Genomic DNA, 16,115 nt, shown 5'->3' on the forward strand with positions numbered 1-16,115 from the left:
ATGCAGTGATAAAGAATCCTCCTGCCAATGCAGGAGACTCAAGGCACAGGTTCGATCCCTGGGTTAGGAAGATCCCCTGGAGTAGGAAACGGCAACCCACTCCAGTATTCTTGCCTGGAAAATTCCATGGACAGAGGAGCCTGGCAGGCTACAGTGCATGGGGTTGCAAAGATTCAGACATGACTGAGCACATACACACACACACACAAAATGAAAATACAGCTACTATATTTACTGAAAAAAATCCACGCAGTTTAAGCCTGCATTGTACGAGGGGCTACTGTATATAACATTTAGTAACTTATGTAGATGATTTCACTGAACCCATATAAAGTATTGTGTTGGCTAAGAAGTCTGTTCGCGTTTTTTCATATGATTCTATGGAAAAATTAGAACGAACTTTCTGGCCAACCCAATGTTATGAGTTAACATTGTTCCAGTGTTCATTGTACAGAGAAGGAAAGAGACCCATCCGTTCATTCAGAAAACATCTCCAGAGCATCTCCTCTGGGCTGGGGAGGGCTGGGGAAATGCTGGAGACAAACGCAGCCCCAGCCCTGCCCTCACGGAGCTCCCAGTCCACAGGGGGAGACAGACTCATCCCCAGATAATTCCTTGATTTTGAGGATGTCAAGTTCTGAGCATCCATTCTGGAGGCAGGATAAGGTGATGGGGAGCAGGGCTTGGATGGCAGGAAAGGTCAAAAGAGCTCCCTGGTGAACTGTCGAGAGCTGGTGCGTGTTCTTGGGAAGACTTTATAGCACGGGGTGGAGGGAACTCAGGGACCTCACGGATGTCCCCTGCCCCCAGATTGTCCTGCCTCCCCATCTGGAGCGTATTCGGGAGAAGCTGGCCGAGAACATTCATGAACTCTGGGCACTGACTCGCATCGAGCAGGGCTGGACCTATGGCCCGGTGAGTGGACGGGGGAGAGAGGCTAGACTGGCTATGGAGGAGTGAGAACCGCTTGCTATTGGGGAGGGGCCGGGGGTTGGAGGAGGAGACTTTGGGAGGGCTCCTTGGGTTTCAAGTGGCAGAATGAGGGGTAAGAGGTCAGAGGTCACAGTCTGGGAGTCTTGGGGAGGGAAGAGGAGCCAAGGAGTGACTCTGGGGTTTCTCCAGGTTCGGGATGACAATAAGAGACTGCACCCCTGCCTTGTGGATTTTCACAGCCTACCGGAGCCCGAGAGGAATTACAACCTGCAGATGTCGGGGGAGACGCTCAAGTGAGGAGGGGACTGGGGAAAGGGCCCTGGGCCTGGCCGCTGGGCGGAAGGGCACAGGGAAACAGGGACAGTGAGACAGAGACTGAGAGAGAGAGAAATAGATAAAAGAGCAACACAGGGAGTGGGAGATGGGGATTGTGAAACTGACAGAGGGTGAGTAAGAGATAGAGGCATAAAGAGAGATGCTCAGGACTTCCCTGGTGTTCCGGTGGTTAAGAATCGCCTGCCAAGGTGGACACGGGTTCAATCCCTGATCCAGGAGGATTCCACAGGCTGCAGGGCAAATAAGGCTGTGTGCCACAACTACTGAGCCCAAGCACTGCAACTACTAAAGGCCGAGTGCCCTGGGGTCTGTGTTCTGCAACAAGAGAAGCCACCTTCATGAGAAGCCTGAGCACTGCTACGAGAGAGCAGTCCCCACTCACTGCAACTAGAGAAGAGCCTATGCAGCAACGGAGGCCCAAGGCTGCCCAAAATAAATAATAAATGAATAGATAACCTAAAGACAAACATTTCTATATACTAGCAATGTATACACTGGAAAACAAAATTTTTAAAAATACTATTATTTAAAATGGTTCCCCTTGCTAAATAAAGATGCACAGTAAATGGAAGAAAGAGAAAGAGACAAGGAAAGAAGCAGAGAGGAAAAGAACATAATTAAAGAAATACAGAGACAGAGATACAGGGAGAGACAGGAGTCAGAGAGGCAGAGAGATGGGACAAATAGTCAGAAAACCAGAGCAGAAAACAGGGAGAGAGCTGGTGACCCAGAGACAGAGTTGACAGGGGCCCCGGGAGGAGGGTAGCCGGGCTGGGGGAGGGGAGGCTAGGGACAGGGTGGCCATGTGGGGTGACCTGCTCCCCTACCCCCACCCCCTGCCCCAGGACTCTACTGGCGCTGGGCTGCCACGTGGGCATGGCAGATGAGAAGGCGGAGGACAACCTGAAGAAGACAAAACTCCCCAAGACGTGAGTGTGGGTGACCTGGGCCCCACCTGGGGAATAGAGTAGGGGGCTGGGGATGCCACAGTGAGGGCTGGAGTGATCGAGAGCTGGAGTGGTGAGACTGAGGTCAGAGACAAAGGGGCCATGGGTTGGGGTGGAGGTCTAGGACCAGGGATCAGAGCTGTAGAGTTAGTGGTGAGTGTCCTAGGGAGTTGAGAACACAGTTAGGAGTTCCTGAGAGAGTAGGAGTGAGTCAGACTCAGGGTCAGGGTCTCCATGGAGTCGGGAAAATGAGAGAGCAGAAGTTGTGTCTCTGAGTTAGAGGTGCGGGGTCAGTGGAAAGAGGTGAGAAATTGCTGGAGTTGTCAGTAAGGGATCCTGAAATGATAGATGAGAGGTCACAGGTCCTGGGGATAGATGCCAAGGTTCAAAAGTCAAGGACTCCAGAGTGAGCAGTTTGAAATGATAGGGTCCTGGAATCAGAGGTAAGAAGCCTTCAAGTCAGAGGTGAGAGGTCAGAGCACCCCAGGACCAGAGATGAGGCTCCCAAGATCAAGATGAAAGGGGTCACAGAGGCCAGAGGTCAGTGAACTCAAAGCCCTTGCTAAGGTCACAGGATCCTGGGGTCTGAGGTCAGGTAAGCTTATTTGAGAACCTTGATGTCAGATGGGAGTTCCCTGGTGGTCCAGTGGCTAAGACTTCATGCCCCCAGTGCAGGGGGCCTGGCTTTGACCCCTGGTCAGGGAACTAGATCCCACATGTCACACCTGAGAGTTTGCCCACCACAACTAAAGATCCTGCATGCTACCCCATGCAGCCAAATAAATAAACAAATATATTGAAAAAGAACCCTGCTGTCAGAGATCAAAGGTCAAAAGTTTCAAAGATCATGGGATCCTAAGGACCAGGGTCAGAAGTCAAGGATCCCGTGGCACAGAGCCCAGTAGTGGAGGCGAGGGTCTCGTCCCACTGGCTCCCCACCACCACCCGCAGGTACATGATGAGCAACGGGTACAAGCCGGCACCGCTAGACTTGAGCCACGTGAGACTGACGCCCGCGCAGACCACGCTGGTGGACCGGCTGGCGGAGAACGGGCACAACGTGTGGGCCCGAGACCGAGTGGCCCAGGGCTGGAGCTACAGTGCCGTGCAGGACATCCCTGCCCGCCGGAACCCTCGCCTCGTGCCCTACCGCCTGCTGGATGAGGCCACCAAGCGCAGCAACCGCGACAGCCTCTGCCAGGCCGTGCGCACCCTGCTGGGCTACGGCTACAACATCGAGCCGCCCGACCAGGAGCCCAGTGAGTGCTGACCGCAGGCCCCTGACTCCGCCCCTGGACTCCAATCTCTGACCCAACTCAGCCCCTCAGTGGGCTACATCTGTACCACTGACACTTTTCCCAACCATGACACTCACTCTGTCCCTGAGCCTGAACCCGATCTTGACCACTGACCTTGACTCAAGCTCTGCCTGGGCTACAGCTGCAACATAGACCAGGAACCCAGTGAACCCTGACCCCTGACTCCAGTTCCTGACCCCCAGCTCTGACCCCTGACCCCTAACCTCTGGACTATGTATACAACGGGGAGCCACCCAACCAAGCACTCAGAAAGCCTCTAAGTACTACTCCTAACTTGACTGCTGACCTATTATTGACCCCTGACCCCAGCCTCAACCCCTGCCACCAACTCCAATTTCCGTCCCCCTCCCTGACCCTGATTCTGACTCCCTCTCCCCGATCCTGCTTTCAGCCCTTGATTATTAACATCAGCCTTAATCTTGACCCTTCACCACAGACCATGACTGTGACCGACCCAACTTTCTCCCTCCATGTCTCTACTGCTAGTTCCTCTCTGAAACTCTTGACTGCTAGAGGGACAGAGGAGAAGTCTCAGTAGGTCCCTCCTACTTCTCTGTGACTGCTCTGAGAGTCCCCAGTTCTTCTTCTCTAACACCAAAAGCTGTGCCTTTCCCCTCAGCGCCCCAAGGCCCTTACCTCTCCCGATCTCGCCCACCAACCCAGCCTCTCTTACGCTGCCTGGCCCCATGTTCAGGTCAGGTGGAGAGCCAGTCTCGCTGGGACCGGGTGCGCATCTTCCGGGCAGAGAAATCCTACGTGGTGCAGAGTGGCCGCTGGTACTTCGAGTTCGAGGCAGTCACCACCGGCGAGATGCGAGTGGGCTGGGCTCGGCCTGAGCTGCGCCCAGACGTGGAGCTGGGAGCGGATGACCTGTCCTATGTCTTCAACGGGCACCGCGTGGGTAGCTCCCTGGCTCCGCTCTGTCAGGCTCTGTGGTCCTTCCCACACTCGTGTAATCCAGCCCTGCCTCTCTGTGTCTCACTCTGTCCGCCCATCCCTGAATCTACCTTCCCATCCATCCCTCCATCCTCCCCCTCCCTCTGTCTGTGCATATATCCGTCCACATCCATCTCTCTATCCAACCATCCATCTGTCATTTCATCCATCCATCTTCTCGTCTGTCCAAAGAATCACTTAGGCATCTACGGTTCCATATATTCGGGTAGTTGTCAGTTCAGCCATTCACCTTTTTTTAACCAATTTGTGATTTCATTTATTCGCTCATCTATCTAATAATTCAATGTTTCATTTATCCATTCATCTATCCAATAATCTAATGCATACAGACGTCATCTATTTATCTGCCACCTACACAGACCTGTGTGTCTGTCTGTACTTTCTGTCTTCCCTCTGTCATCCCAGGTAGAACCTCAGCTTTCATTTCATTCTTCCATCCAGCCATACACCTGCTCCCCATCCATCTACCCATCTCATTATTCATGTATCTGTTCTGGGGCATATGGGTATAGACGCGTACATATGGGGGACGTTGATAGTTAGTTTCTCCTTTCCATTCCTCTACTTTCTGCTTCCCCCAACCCTCCAAGACCACCTGGGTGGCCTTTACAGCCCCAGTCATGAAAACAACAGAGAACCCAGGCAAAAGGGATGAGATAGAGAGATGGCTGGGAAGGGAAAACATGAATGCCTAGCCCCTACCTTCCAAGGACCATGGATGCAAATGTGGGGACACAAGGGGGACGCTGTGGGGCTGACCCTTCCTCTGTTCCCCATGCACTGGGCCTGGTGCCTTGCGTGTGTGTCTTGACATGTCTCCCCTCGCTCCCGTATCTCTCCATTTCTCTGTATGTCTCTCACACCACGTCTCCCCCTCACCTCCTCACAGGGTCAGCGCTGGCACCTGGGCAGTGAACCGTTTGGGCGTCCCTGGCAGTCGGGAGACGTTGTGGGCTGCATGATCGACCTCACAGAGAACACCATCATTTTCACCCTCAATGGCGAGGTCCTCATGTCCGATTCCGGCTCAGAAACAGCCTTCCGCGATATCGAGATTGGAGATGGTGAGGGCCGGCCTCGGGGCCCCTCTCTGGTTTTCTTCCATCTCACCTGACCCTACACCGCCCCCTCCAGCCCCCGGCTCTTCCATCCCCTCTTTCCACGCACATCCTCCCCATGGCTGCCCCCGCCTCGCCCACCTATGCTCATCCCTGCCCATCTATCCCCTCCCACCAGGCTTCCTGCCTGTGTGCAGCTTGGGACCCGGCCAGGTGGGTCACTTGAACCTGGGCCAGGACGTGAGCTCTCTGCGGTTCTTTGCCATCTGTGGCCTCCAGGAAGGTTTTGAGCCATTTGCCATCAACATGCAGCGCCCGGTCACCACCTGGTTCAGCAAAGGCCTTCCGCAATTTGAGGCCGTGCCTCCTGAGCACCCGCACTATGAGGTGAGGACCAACCCCACTCAACACCCTCAGATCTGCTTCCACACCTCATTCTCGCCACAGTTCTCTTCCCCAAGCTACTCTTTGTCTTCCGTTAATGTTAGACCACAAACGTAGAAGTGAGTGTCAGGATGGTGGACTCCCCGGGCTGCCTTATAGGGTATCCTTTCAGTCACTGTATCATGCCAAACTCTTGGCGACCCCATGGACTGCAGCACGCCAGGCTTCCCTGTCCATCACCAATTTCTGGAGCTTGCTCAAACTCATGTCCATCGAGTTGGTGATGCCACCCAACCATCTCATTCTCTGTCGTCCCTTTCTCCTCCTTCCTTCAACCTTTCCCAGTATCAGGGTCTTTTTCAATGAGTCAATTCTTCACATCAGGTGGCCAAAGTATTGGAGTTTCAGCTTCAGCATCAGTCCTTCCAATGAATATTCGGACTGATTTCCTTTGGGATTGACTGGTTGGATCTCCTTGCAGTCCAAGGGGCTCTCGAGAGCCTTCTCCAGCACCACAGTTCAAAAGCATCAATTCTTCGGTGCTTAGCTTTCTTTATAGTCCAACTCTCACATCCATACATGACCACTGGAAAAACCATAGCTTTGACTAGACGGACCTTTGTTGGCAAAGAAATGTCTCTGCTTTTCAGTATGCTGTCTAGGTTGGTCATAGCTTTTCTTCCAAGGAACAAGTGTCTTTTAATTTAGGTAATTTTAATGGTAGGTATAACCTTGGAAAAAACATACCTTTCTGAGCTCCAGGTAGCTTGCCTGCAAAATGGGGGAAGGGAGGAAAGAGAAGCTGGATTAAGTGACCTCACTGGAAATTTTCAGCCCTTATAACTATTTGATCCTACCAAGGGTTTCTGCTTGTGTGCTTAAGTCGCTTCAGTCGTGTCCAACTCTTTGCGATCCTATGGACTGTAGCCCGCCAGGCTCCTCTGTCTGTGGGATTCTCCAGGCAAGAATACTGGAGTGGGTTGCCATGCCCTCCTCCAGGGGATCTTCCCAACCCAGGGATGGAACTCATGTCTCCTGTGGCTCCTGCATTGCAGGAGGATTCTTTTACTGCTGAGCCAACAACAAGGCTTAAAGAAATATAAATCCTTGGGCACATTTCGGGACCTTCCTTACTAATTGTTATCTAGGGTGGTTTTTTGGGGGCAGTTACTTTTGGGGGGGGCTGTGCTCAGTGTTTGTTGCGGCATATAAGCTTCTCTGGTTGTGGCACTCGGGCTTAGTTGCCCCGTGGCATGTGGAATCTTAATTCCCTGACCAGGGATTGAATCCATGTCCCCTGCATTGGAGGGTGGGTTCCTTACCACTGGACCACCAGGGAAGTCCCAGGGGTTACTTATTTTTTAGTAATTCTTCATTAATCTGAGTATCCTAATTTTTAGACCCTAGTGCCTTTCTTTCTCAAGGTTAAACTCCGCATCATATTCTGACCATAAAAACCCCATATAGACCAAAGTGATGGTCCTTTTCTCAACCTGGGAAGAACTTGAATTCCACATGGCTGAGCTTTGGCTGGTACTTTACAGTCAGACAGGCCTTGAGTTGGCCTTTTCCCTGTTTTGTGCCCTGGGGCATTTGACTTTCCTTCTGATCATCAGTTTTCTCTTCCTAGGCATAGCCCCGATCTGCCGCTCATACACTCTCTCTCTTTTCTAAATTACTTAGATAAGTTGGAGACATCTTGCCTCTTTATCCCTAAATATTTCAATATGCATTTCTTTGGAACAAGCTATACTCTTACAGAGCTGCAGTTATGAAAATCGGGAAATTTAACATTGATACGTATTATTACCTAATTTACAGTCCATATTCAAACTATGTTCATTGTGGTAATAGTGTCTCTTTTTATTTTTCTGGTCCAAAATCCAAGCCAGGGTTACATGTTACAGTTAGTTGTTGCTGCTGCTGCTGCTAAGTCACTTCAGTCGTGTCCGACTCTGTGTGACCCCATAGACAGCAGCCCACCAGGCTCCCCCGTCCCTGGGATTCTCCAGGCAAGAACACTGGAGTGGGTTGCCATTTCCTTCTCCAATGCATGAAAGTGAAAAGTGAAAGTGAAGTCGCTCAGTCGTATCCGACTCTTAGCGATCCCAAGAACTGCAGCCTTCCAGGCTCCTCCGTCCTTGGGATTTTCCAAGCAAGAGTACTGGAGTGGGGTGCCATTGCCTTCTCCGCAGTTAGTTGTTATGTCTCTTTAATGTATATAAAATGCTTTGGAGTCTTTCATTGTCTTTTATGACACTAGTGTTTTTGAAGGGTACAGACCAGTTATTTTGCAGAATATACCTCGATTTGGGTAGTTCTCATGTCTCCTTCGGAGAAGGCAATGGCACCCCACTCCAGTACTCTTGGCTGGAAAATCCCATGGATGGAGGAGCCTGGTGGGCTGTAGTCCATGGGGTCTCTAAGAGACAGACATGACTGAGTGACTTCCCTTTCATGCATTGGAGAAGGAAATGGCAACCCACTCCAGTGTTCTTGCCTGGAGAATCCCAGGGACGGGGGAGCCTGGTGGGCTACTGTCTATGGGGTCACACAGAGTCAGACATGACTGAAGTGACTTAGCAGCAGCATGTCTCCTTGGGCTTCCCAGGTGGTAAAGAACCTGCCTGCCAATGCAAGGAGACATAGAGACCTGGCTTTGATCCCTGGGTTGGGAAGATCTCCTGGAGGAGGGCATGGCAACTCACTCCAGTGTTCTTGCCTGGAGAATCCCATGGACAGAAGAGCCTGGCGGGCTACAGTCCAGTGCATGGGGTCACAAAGAGTTGGACGAGATTGAAGCTACTTAGCATGCATGCATGCATGTCTCCTCACGATTAGGTTCAGGTTACACATATTTGGCAGGAACATCATAGCAATGAGGTTGTATTCTGCTTGCTGCAGGATCTCAGAGAGGCCACCATGGCACTATGGCTTACAGCTGATTATATTAACTCTGACTCTATGTTTATCGTTACCACCATCAAGTTAGTGTGTTTCCCTTTGTAATTAATAAATAATTTGTGGGGAAGCATTTCAGGCTAGGTAAAAACAGAAGGGTGTTTTCCTTTCTTTTTTGGCTGAGCTTCAAAGCTTCCAGACTCTTAGTTCCCCAACCAGGGATCACACCCGGGCCCTGGTAGTGAAAGCACGAAGTCCTAACCACTGGACCACCAGGGAATGCCCCCATCCCTGACTTTTATTCTATTTTTTTAATCTTAAATAGAAGGGTTTTAAACAGGGGACTATCCAGTCTAGATCTGAGTTTTGGGAAGATTCCTTTTGACAGTGAGTTGTAGGTGGAGAGAATGGGGGCACAAAGACTAGAGAGGTGCCTGGGGTGGGAGAGGATGGCAGAGTAGACATGCGTGCTAAGTCGCTACAGTCGTGTCTGACTCTTTGTGACCCTAAGGACTGTAGCCCTCCAGGCTCCTCTGCCCAGGGGATTCTCCAGGCAAGAATACTGGAGTGGGTTGCCATGCCCTCCTCCAGGAGATCTTCCGGATCGAGGAATCCAACCCGAGTCTCTTAGGTCTCCTGCATTGGTAGGCAGGTTCTTTACCACTAGCGCCCCCTGGGAAGCCCAACAGGAACCTCCCAATACTTGCCACCGCCAGATGGTGTTCTCAACCCCAAGAACAGGATGTTAGACAGCAGGGAGAATGAATCAACTAACCCACCCACAACCACACAGACGAATCTCACAGACATCGTGTTGGCTGAAAGAAGCCAGACACAAAAGAATACGTACTGTAGGATCCCATTCATAGGCACTTTAAGGATGATGGACGCTACGCTGTACTGTGAGTGAATAATCAGACATTTAGTTACTTAGCGTACAAGTCACAGGAGGAAGATGGTCAGTAGACTTGTCAAGGAGCAGAGGCAAAACAGGGTTTATTTAATTAATTTATTTATTGGCTGTGTCGTGTGGCCTGGGGGATCTTCACTGAGGTGCGTGGGCTTCAGAGAGCGTGGGTTCTGTAGTTGCATGTGTGGGCTTAGTTGCCCCCAGGGCATGTGGGATTTTACTGAACTGGCAGCTCAAACCATAAAGAATCCACCTGCAATGCAGGAGACCAGGGTTCGATCCTTGTATTGGGAAGATCCCCTGGTGAAAGGACTGGCTACCCACTCTAGGAATCTTGCCTGAAGAATCCCGTGAACAGAGGAGCCTGGTGGGCTACAGTCCATGGGGTTGCAAAGAGTCAGACATGACTAAGTGCACACACACACACACACACACACGTGGGATTTTAGTTCCCCAACCAGGGGTCGAAACTGTGTCCCCTGCATTGCAGAAAGAATTAACCACTGGACCTCCAGGGAAGTCTCCAGACAGAATTTATAAGAGAGAAAGGAGAGAGAAGAGAGAAAAAGATTCTGCAGACAGTTTTGGTTGCACGGTTTTGGGGTGAATTCATTGGCTGACAAGGAGCACAGAGGTCTGTCTTGGCAATTGGTCCTTGATGAGGTCATCTTGAGGTGGGGCATCAAAGAAAGGGCACTGCTTTAGTTGTTATGGAGTCTCCAGAAAATCTGAGCCTGTCCTTTGGGTCCACAGGCCAGGCACCTGTCCCGCTCTCAGCTCCTGCCCCTTATTTAGGCCAGGTTGTTGGATTTTCCTCATCAGAATCCCTCACTATCTTTAAGAGGGTAGTGACTAAAGAGGCACTGAGGAGGCTTCCAGGGGGACTGGTTATGTGGTCCATTTCTCCGTCTGAGTGCAGGAGACACAGGTGTGTCTCTCCAGAACCTCATAGTGTTGTACACCTATGATGTGTGCATTCTTCTGAGTGTTGCCTTTCCACAAACAACAAATGTAACAAAAATTCATCTGGGGGACCTTTAAAAAAAAAAACTCTGACCCTTCTGGGCTGCTGTCCCCAAGAGGTCTCCATAAGAAAGCAGGAGGGCAGGGCTCATGTTCTGTTCACTGATGTGTTCCTAGCACTTGGGAAAGTGCCCGGCACACAGTAGGTGCTCAGTAAATGTTTGTGGAGTGGATAGATGGATGGGTGGGTGGAACAGTGGATAGATGGTTGGATGGATGGAAGAATGCAAGAATGGATGGATGAATGGATAGGTGGGTAGATAGAAGGGTGGATGGATGGATGGATGGATGGCCTAGGCTGGAGTGAATCAGGTAGGTTTTGAAAGCTCCCTGAGTGATTCCAGTTTCTGACCAGGGCTGCTCATGCGCAAAGGTGTCCAGACAGACAGAAGGTGAATGCACCCGTGGCCAGGTTGTGTATCCCATAGGAGCTCCTCCACCCAGAGGAGTGAGTCTCTGGCTGATTCTCACACAGTGCTCTAACGCCGAATGGTGACTCTGTGTGTAATAAGGTTTAGGGCCAATGGCCCAGCCCAACCTCCTGGCTCAGGGCTTCCTGCTCCCCCAACAGGTGACTCGTGTGGATGGCACTGTAGATACACCCCCCTGCCTGCGCCTGACCCACCGCACCTGGGGCTCCCAGAACAGTCTGGTGGAGATGCTGTTTCTCCGGCTGAGCCTTCCGGTCCAGTTCCACCAGCACTTCCGGTGCACCGCAGGGGCCACCCCACTGGCACCCCCTGGCCTGCAGCCTCCTGCAGAGGATGAGGCCCGGGCAGCGGAACCTGATCCCGACTATGAAAACCTGCGCCGCTCAGCTGGGCACTGGGCCGAGGCTGAGGGGAACAAAGAAGGAACTGCCAAGGAGGGGACACCTGGGAGTCCTGCCCAGGCTGGGGTGGAGGCCCAGCCTGCCAGGGCAGAGAATGAGAAGGATGCTACCACAGAGAAGAACAAGAAGAGAGGGTGAGTCAAGGGAGGGGCAGGGTGGGGCTTGGGGGTCTGTCCTGGGACCCCTCAATTAGGCGACTTCAATACCTTGAGAAACCCCACTGTATCCCATATGTGTTAGGTGGACTCAGATTACTAAGGGATCCTATTATGTCTCAAGTGAAGGCTATTATTTCTCTGGGACACTCTAATTTCCTTGAGAATGTAAAATTGGGATGCCCCACTATATCTATGAAGAACTCCACTGTCCTTGGGGGTACCTATTGGGTCCCAAAGCTTTTCATCCAATGGACTTCATTATCTGTGAACACTAAAGGGGACCTCAGATTTTTGGTCAAGTTATCTATGCCCCCGAGGCATTCCAATGAACACCACTGGTCTTCTAAATTGGGGTCACTTCTGTATCTCAAATGTAACCCCCCCAAAAAAACTAACTTTAAGGGGAACCCTCAAAGGGCATTAAACTTGGATTGAAACCAAATCTGCTTTTCCCCTATGGTGGCAGTGATTTTCAGTAGGATGTATTTCTGTGTCTCTTGAGGGGATGTGTGGAAATGATGGGAGATTTTGGGTTGTCACAGTTTTGAGGAGACATACTGCCTGCTGGGGGCTCCAGGGATTCCACACGCCTTCAGTGTACAAGCCAGTGCCACAGGGAGAGCTGTCCTTTCCCAAATGCCTTTAGCACCCACGTGAGGCATGCTGACTTGGGAGGACCACTGTACACTTCCCAAGGCAACCTCCATGTTCCCAGAGGCACCTTTAAATCTGGGCAACCCGACATCCAAAAACACAGAGATCCTCCAAGGTGGACACTCCTGACGCAATTGGGATTTCATCCCTCTAGAAGCGAGGCCTTGGGTATTAGAAATGGGGTGTAGTTAGGATGGATGTGGGGCTTTCCTGGTGGCTCAGCGGTAAAGAATCCACCTGCTGATGCCTGCCAATGGGGGAGGCGTGGGTTTGATCCTTGGGTGGGGAAGATCCCCTGGAGAAGGAAATGGGAGCCCACGCCAGTATTCTTGCCTGGGAAATCCCATGGACAGAGGAGCCTGGTGGGCTACAGTCCATGGGGTCGCAAAGAGTCAGACACAACTGAGCATGCACACACGCACACACATAGATATGTACATATGTAGGATGAATGTGGAGGCATGAACATTGTGATGGGAGGGCTGGGGGACTGGGCTGGAGAGTGAGCCTCATGACAGCCTCTCCTCTTCACCACCAGGTTCTTGTTCAAGGCCAAGAAGGCTGCCATGATGACCCAGCCACCAGCCACACCCACTCTGCCCCGACTCCCTCATGAGGTGGTGCCTGCTGACGACCGTGATGACCCTGAGATCATCCTCAATACCACCACGGTGCGAACCAAGGGCCCTCGGCAGATTTCCAAATTCCATGCCATGATCCCCAGTAATTGCCCTTATCTGGGGATACCCCAGTACCTACTGGAAACCACAAAATATAGTACACATCGATTCAAACCCTTTGAACCCCTAATTCCATATAGCTAAGGGCCTAAAAATCACAGGGAACACAATAAAGTCATGAGGCATGCTGACCTAACTCCCAGGGATCCCCAAATCCCAAGGATAAACCAACATAGACTCAGGATCCCAATATCTGGGTTCATCCTTGTAAACTCACCACCCCCAAATTTAACAGCTATTCTAGTGGCTCAGATGGTAAAGCATCTGCCTACAACACGGGATACCCGGGTTCAGTCCCTGGGTTGGGAAGATCTCCTGGAGAAGGCAATGGCAACCCACTCCAGTACTCTTGCCTGGAAAATCCCATGGATGGAGGAGCCTGTTAGGCTATAGTCCATGGGGTCGCAAAGAGTCAGACACAACTTCACTTTCACTAGTGTATTCCTGGGAGCCAGAATTCACAATAATCCCAATGTAGTTTTGGGATTCCCCAAATCTGGAATATTTTCTGACACAAATAGCCTAGTGGTGGGAGGGACCCAAATTTGAGGGTATCACAAAACTGTCCCCAAAGTTTCCCAGATCTAGAAATGTATCAGTAGATACAGAAAGAGAGGGTCTCAAATGCAGTAACTTCTTGTCAAAGCCCCAGAGGACACTGAGAATCCAGGGAAACCAAGAGCCCCAGGGAAGCCCACTGACTGCTGGTCTCCCCTTTGCCTCTCCAGTACTATTACTCTGTGAGGGTCTTTGCCGGCCAGGAGCCCAGCTGCGTGTGGGTGGGCTGGGTCACCCCTGACTACCACCAGCACGACATGAACTTCGACCTCAGCAAGGTCCGGGCGGTGACAGTGACCATGGGAGATGAGCAAGGCAACATCCACAGCAGGTGTGGGCAGGGGTGGGGGCTGTGGGGGGTAGGCACGCCGGGCACCACCCTTTCCTTTCCTCCTGTCTTCCTGCTTATCTTCCTCCCCATGGCTCCTATTCTGAGTTTTCCCTCCTCCTCTTTTTTTGTAAATTTTGGCTGCGCTGGGTCTTCATTGCAGCACGCAAAGCTTTCTCAAGTTGCAGTGTGTGGCTTAATTTGCCCCACAGTATGGGGGATTTTCGTTCCCTGACCAGGGATCGAACCCACAACCCCTGCATTGGAAGGCGGATTCTTAACCACTGGACCGCCAGGGAAGTCCCCTCCTTCCCCATCTTGCCATCCTCTTTCTAGGTTACCTCCTTTCTCTGTTCTCTCCTTCTGCTCCCCTTCCTTCTCCTTCCAGAATCCACCACCACCTCCTAAGAATTCTAGCTCCACAGGGTCTGGGGTGAGCGGTTTCAGTGCTCAGGTCTGCAGGTGGTGGCTGTTTAGGGGTGGGACTCTGAGTCCTGGTATTCTGGGAGCTCGGGGAAGGGGGTGTCCAGGTGTTCAGAACGCCTGGGGATCAGTGTGCTGACCACTCCTGTGTCCTCCAGCCTCAAGTGTAGTAACTGCTACATGGTGTGGGGCGGAGACTTCGTGAGCCCTGGGCAGCAGGGCCGAATCAGCCACACGGACCTTGTCATTGGCTGCCTGGTGGACTTGGCCACTGGCCTAATGACCTTTACCGCCAACGGCAAAGAGAGCAACACCTTTTTCCAGGTGAGCCCAGCCCCTCAGCAACTTAGTAATAGCATCCTCGTGACCTAGCATCCCAGGACAGCCCACCGAGAGGACAGACCCCAGGGATACAGGACGAAAACAACCTCACGACAGGCCAGAGCTGTATTGTGGCTATGGGAGGTGCCTGTGAGACCCTCTACTGATATCTAGGAAAAGGGAGACAGAGCAGAGCCTTGACCTTGGAGAGAGATCCGTATTCCATCTTGGGCTGGGTGGTACCAGTCCCCACCTTTTCACCAATCAAGGAAAATCCTACGATGGACCAGAATTCTAAAGTGGTATTTTCCTATTCAACATTTGATTACGAAAGGTTTCAAGCACACAACAAAATTAAAGGAATTGTACAGTGAGGGCCTATATACCTCTATCATGAATCTGCAAAGTCCCAGATGACAGGTTCCCCTTAGGAGGCGGAGGAGGTTGGCCTTGCTGGATCAGAGGTGGTACAGTCCATGAGCAACCTCAGGGCCACTGTGGAGCCTCCTATGCCCTTTGGATCTTTAGGCACCAGCAGGATCAGGCTGGGCCGACTGGCTCCAGAGTTTGGGATCTAGAGTCAACACCACCTCCAGTTCATCCTCTTCCTCACCCTGCCCTCTTTTCCCTTGCTAGGTGGAACCCAACACAAAGCTGTTCCCTGCCGTCTTTGTCCTGCCCACGCACCAGAACGTGATCCAGTTTGAGCTGGGGAAACAGAAGGTCGGTGATGGGGCGCGAATGGGGGCAGGCTGAGGAAGGAGGTGCGGGATGTCAGGCTGAAGTGTGTGTGGCGGGAGGGCAGTCTGGGATGTCTTCCTGGAAGTGGAGTGGCTGGATCCAGCAGACTGGGAATCCTGACCTGTGCACACCTCTGTGCCCCGCAGAACATCATGCCGCTGTCAGCCGCCATGTTTTTGAGCGAGCGCAAGAACCCCACGCCACAGTGCCCTCCGCGGCTGGAGATGCAGATGCTGATGCCCGTGTCTTGGAGCCGCATGCCCAACCACTTCCTGCAGGTGGAGACGCGGCGGGCGGGCGAGCGGCTCGGCTGGGCAGTGCAGTGCCAGGAGCCGCTCACCATGATGGCGCTGCACGTCCCCGAGGAGAACCGGTCAGGGCCAGCCCCATCGCCCAGGGGTGGGGCGGGTACCTCAAGCCCTCTGGGGTCTGGATCCCACTGGGTTCCCCTTCCCCACTACCTTTGGGGCTCCAGATAACACTCCAAGAGGCCCCAGACCACCCTATTTTCTGCAAATAGCACACCAGGGGGCTCTCAATCCATTTCAGCAGGCTCAGACTCACCTCCAGAGATGCAGACTCAACCCAGGCA

At 52.1% G+C, this 16,115-nt stretch overlaps 1 protein-coding gene across 5 annotated transcripts in view; it reads left to right on the plus strand.

The window, feature by feature from the left end:
- RYR1 (ryanodine receptor 1) overlaps positions 1-16,115 on the plus strand; it is a 129,010-nt gene that overhangs the window by 24,680 nt on the left and 88,215 nt on the right. For all 5 annotated transcript variants that reach the window (XM_061388165.1, XM_061388168.1, XM_061388166.1 and 2 more), the window contains exons 21-33: positions 811-915; positions 1,123-1,226; positions 2,115-2,198; positions 3,168-3,475; positions 4,230-4,432; positions 5,382-5,556; positions 5,729-5,937; positions 11,340-11,734; positions 12,951-13,083; positions 13,881-14,041; positions 14,620-14,785; positions 15,419-15,505; positions 15,670-15,896. In XM_061388165.1, coding sequence (XP_061244149.1) covers positions 811-915; positions 1,123-1,226; positions 2,115-2,198; positions 3,168-3,475; positions 4,230-4,432; positions 5,382-5,556; positions 5,729-5,937; positions 11,340-11,734; positions 12,951-13,083; positions 13,881-14,041; positions 14,620-14,785; positions 15,419-15,505; positions 15,670-15,896 — 2,357 coding nt within the window. The remainder of the gene's footprint in view (positions 1-810; positions 916-1,122; positions 1,227-2,114; positions 2,199-3,167; positions 3,476-4,229; positions 4,433-5,381; positions 5,557-5,728; positions 5,938-11,339; positions 11,735-12,950; positions 13,084-13,880; positions 14,042-14,619; positions 14,786-15,418; positions 15,506-15,669; positions 15,897-16,115) is intronic.

The sequence above is a fragment of the Bos javanicus genome, chromosome 18 (genome assembly GCF_032452875.1).
Source record: "Bos javanicus breed banteng chromosome 18, ARS-OSU_banteng_1.0, whole genome shotgun sequence".
Lineage (NCBI taxonomy): Eukaryota > Metazoa > Chordata > Mammalia > Artiodactyla > Bovidae > Bos > Bos javanicus.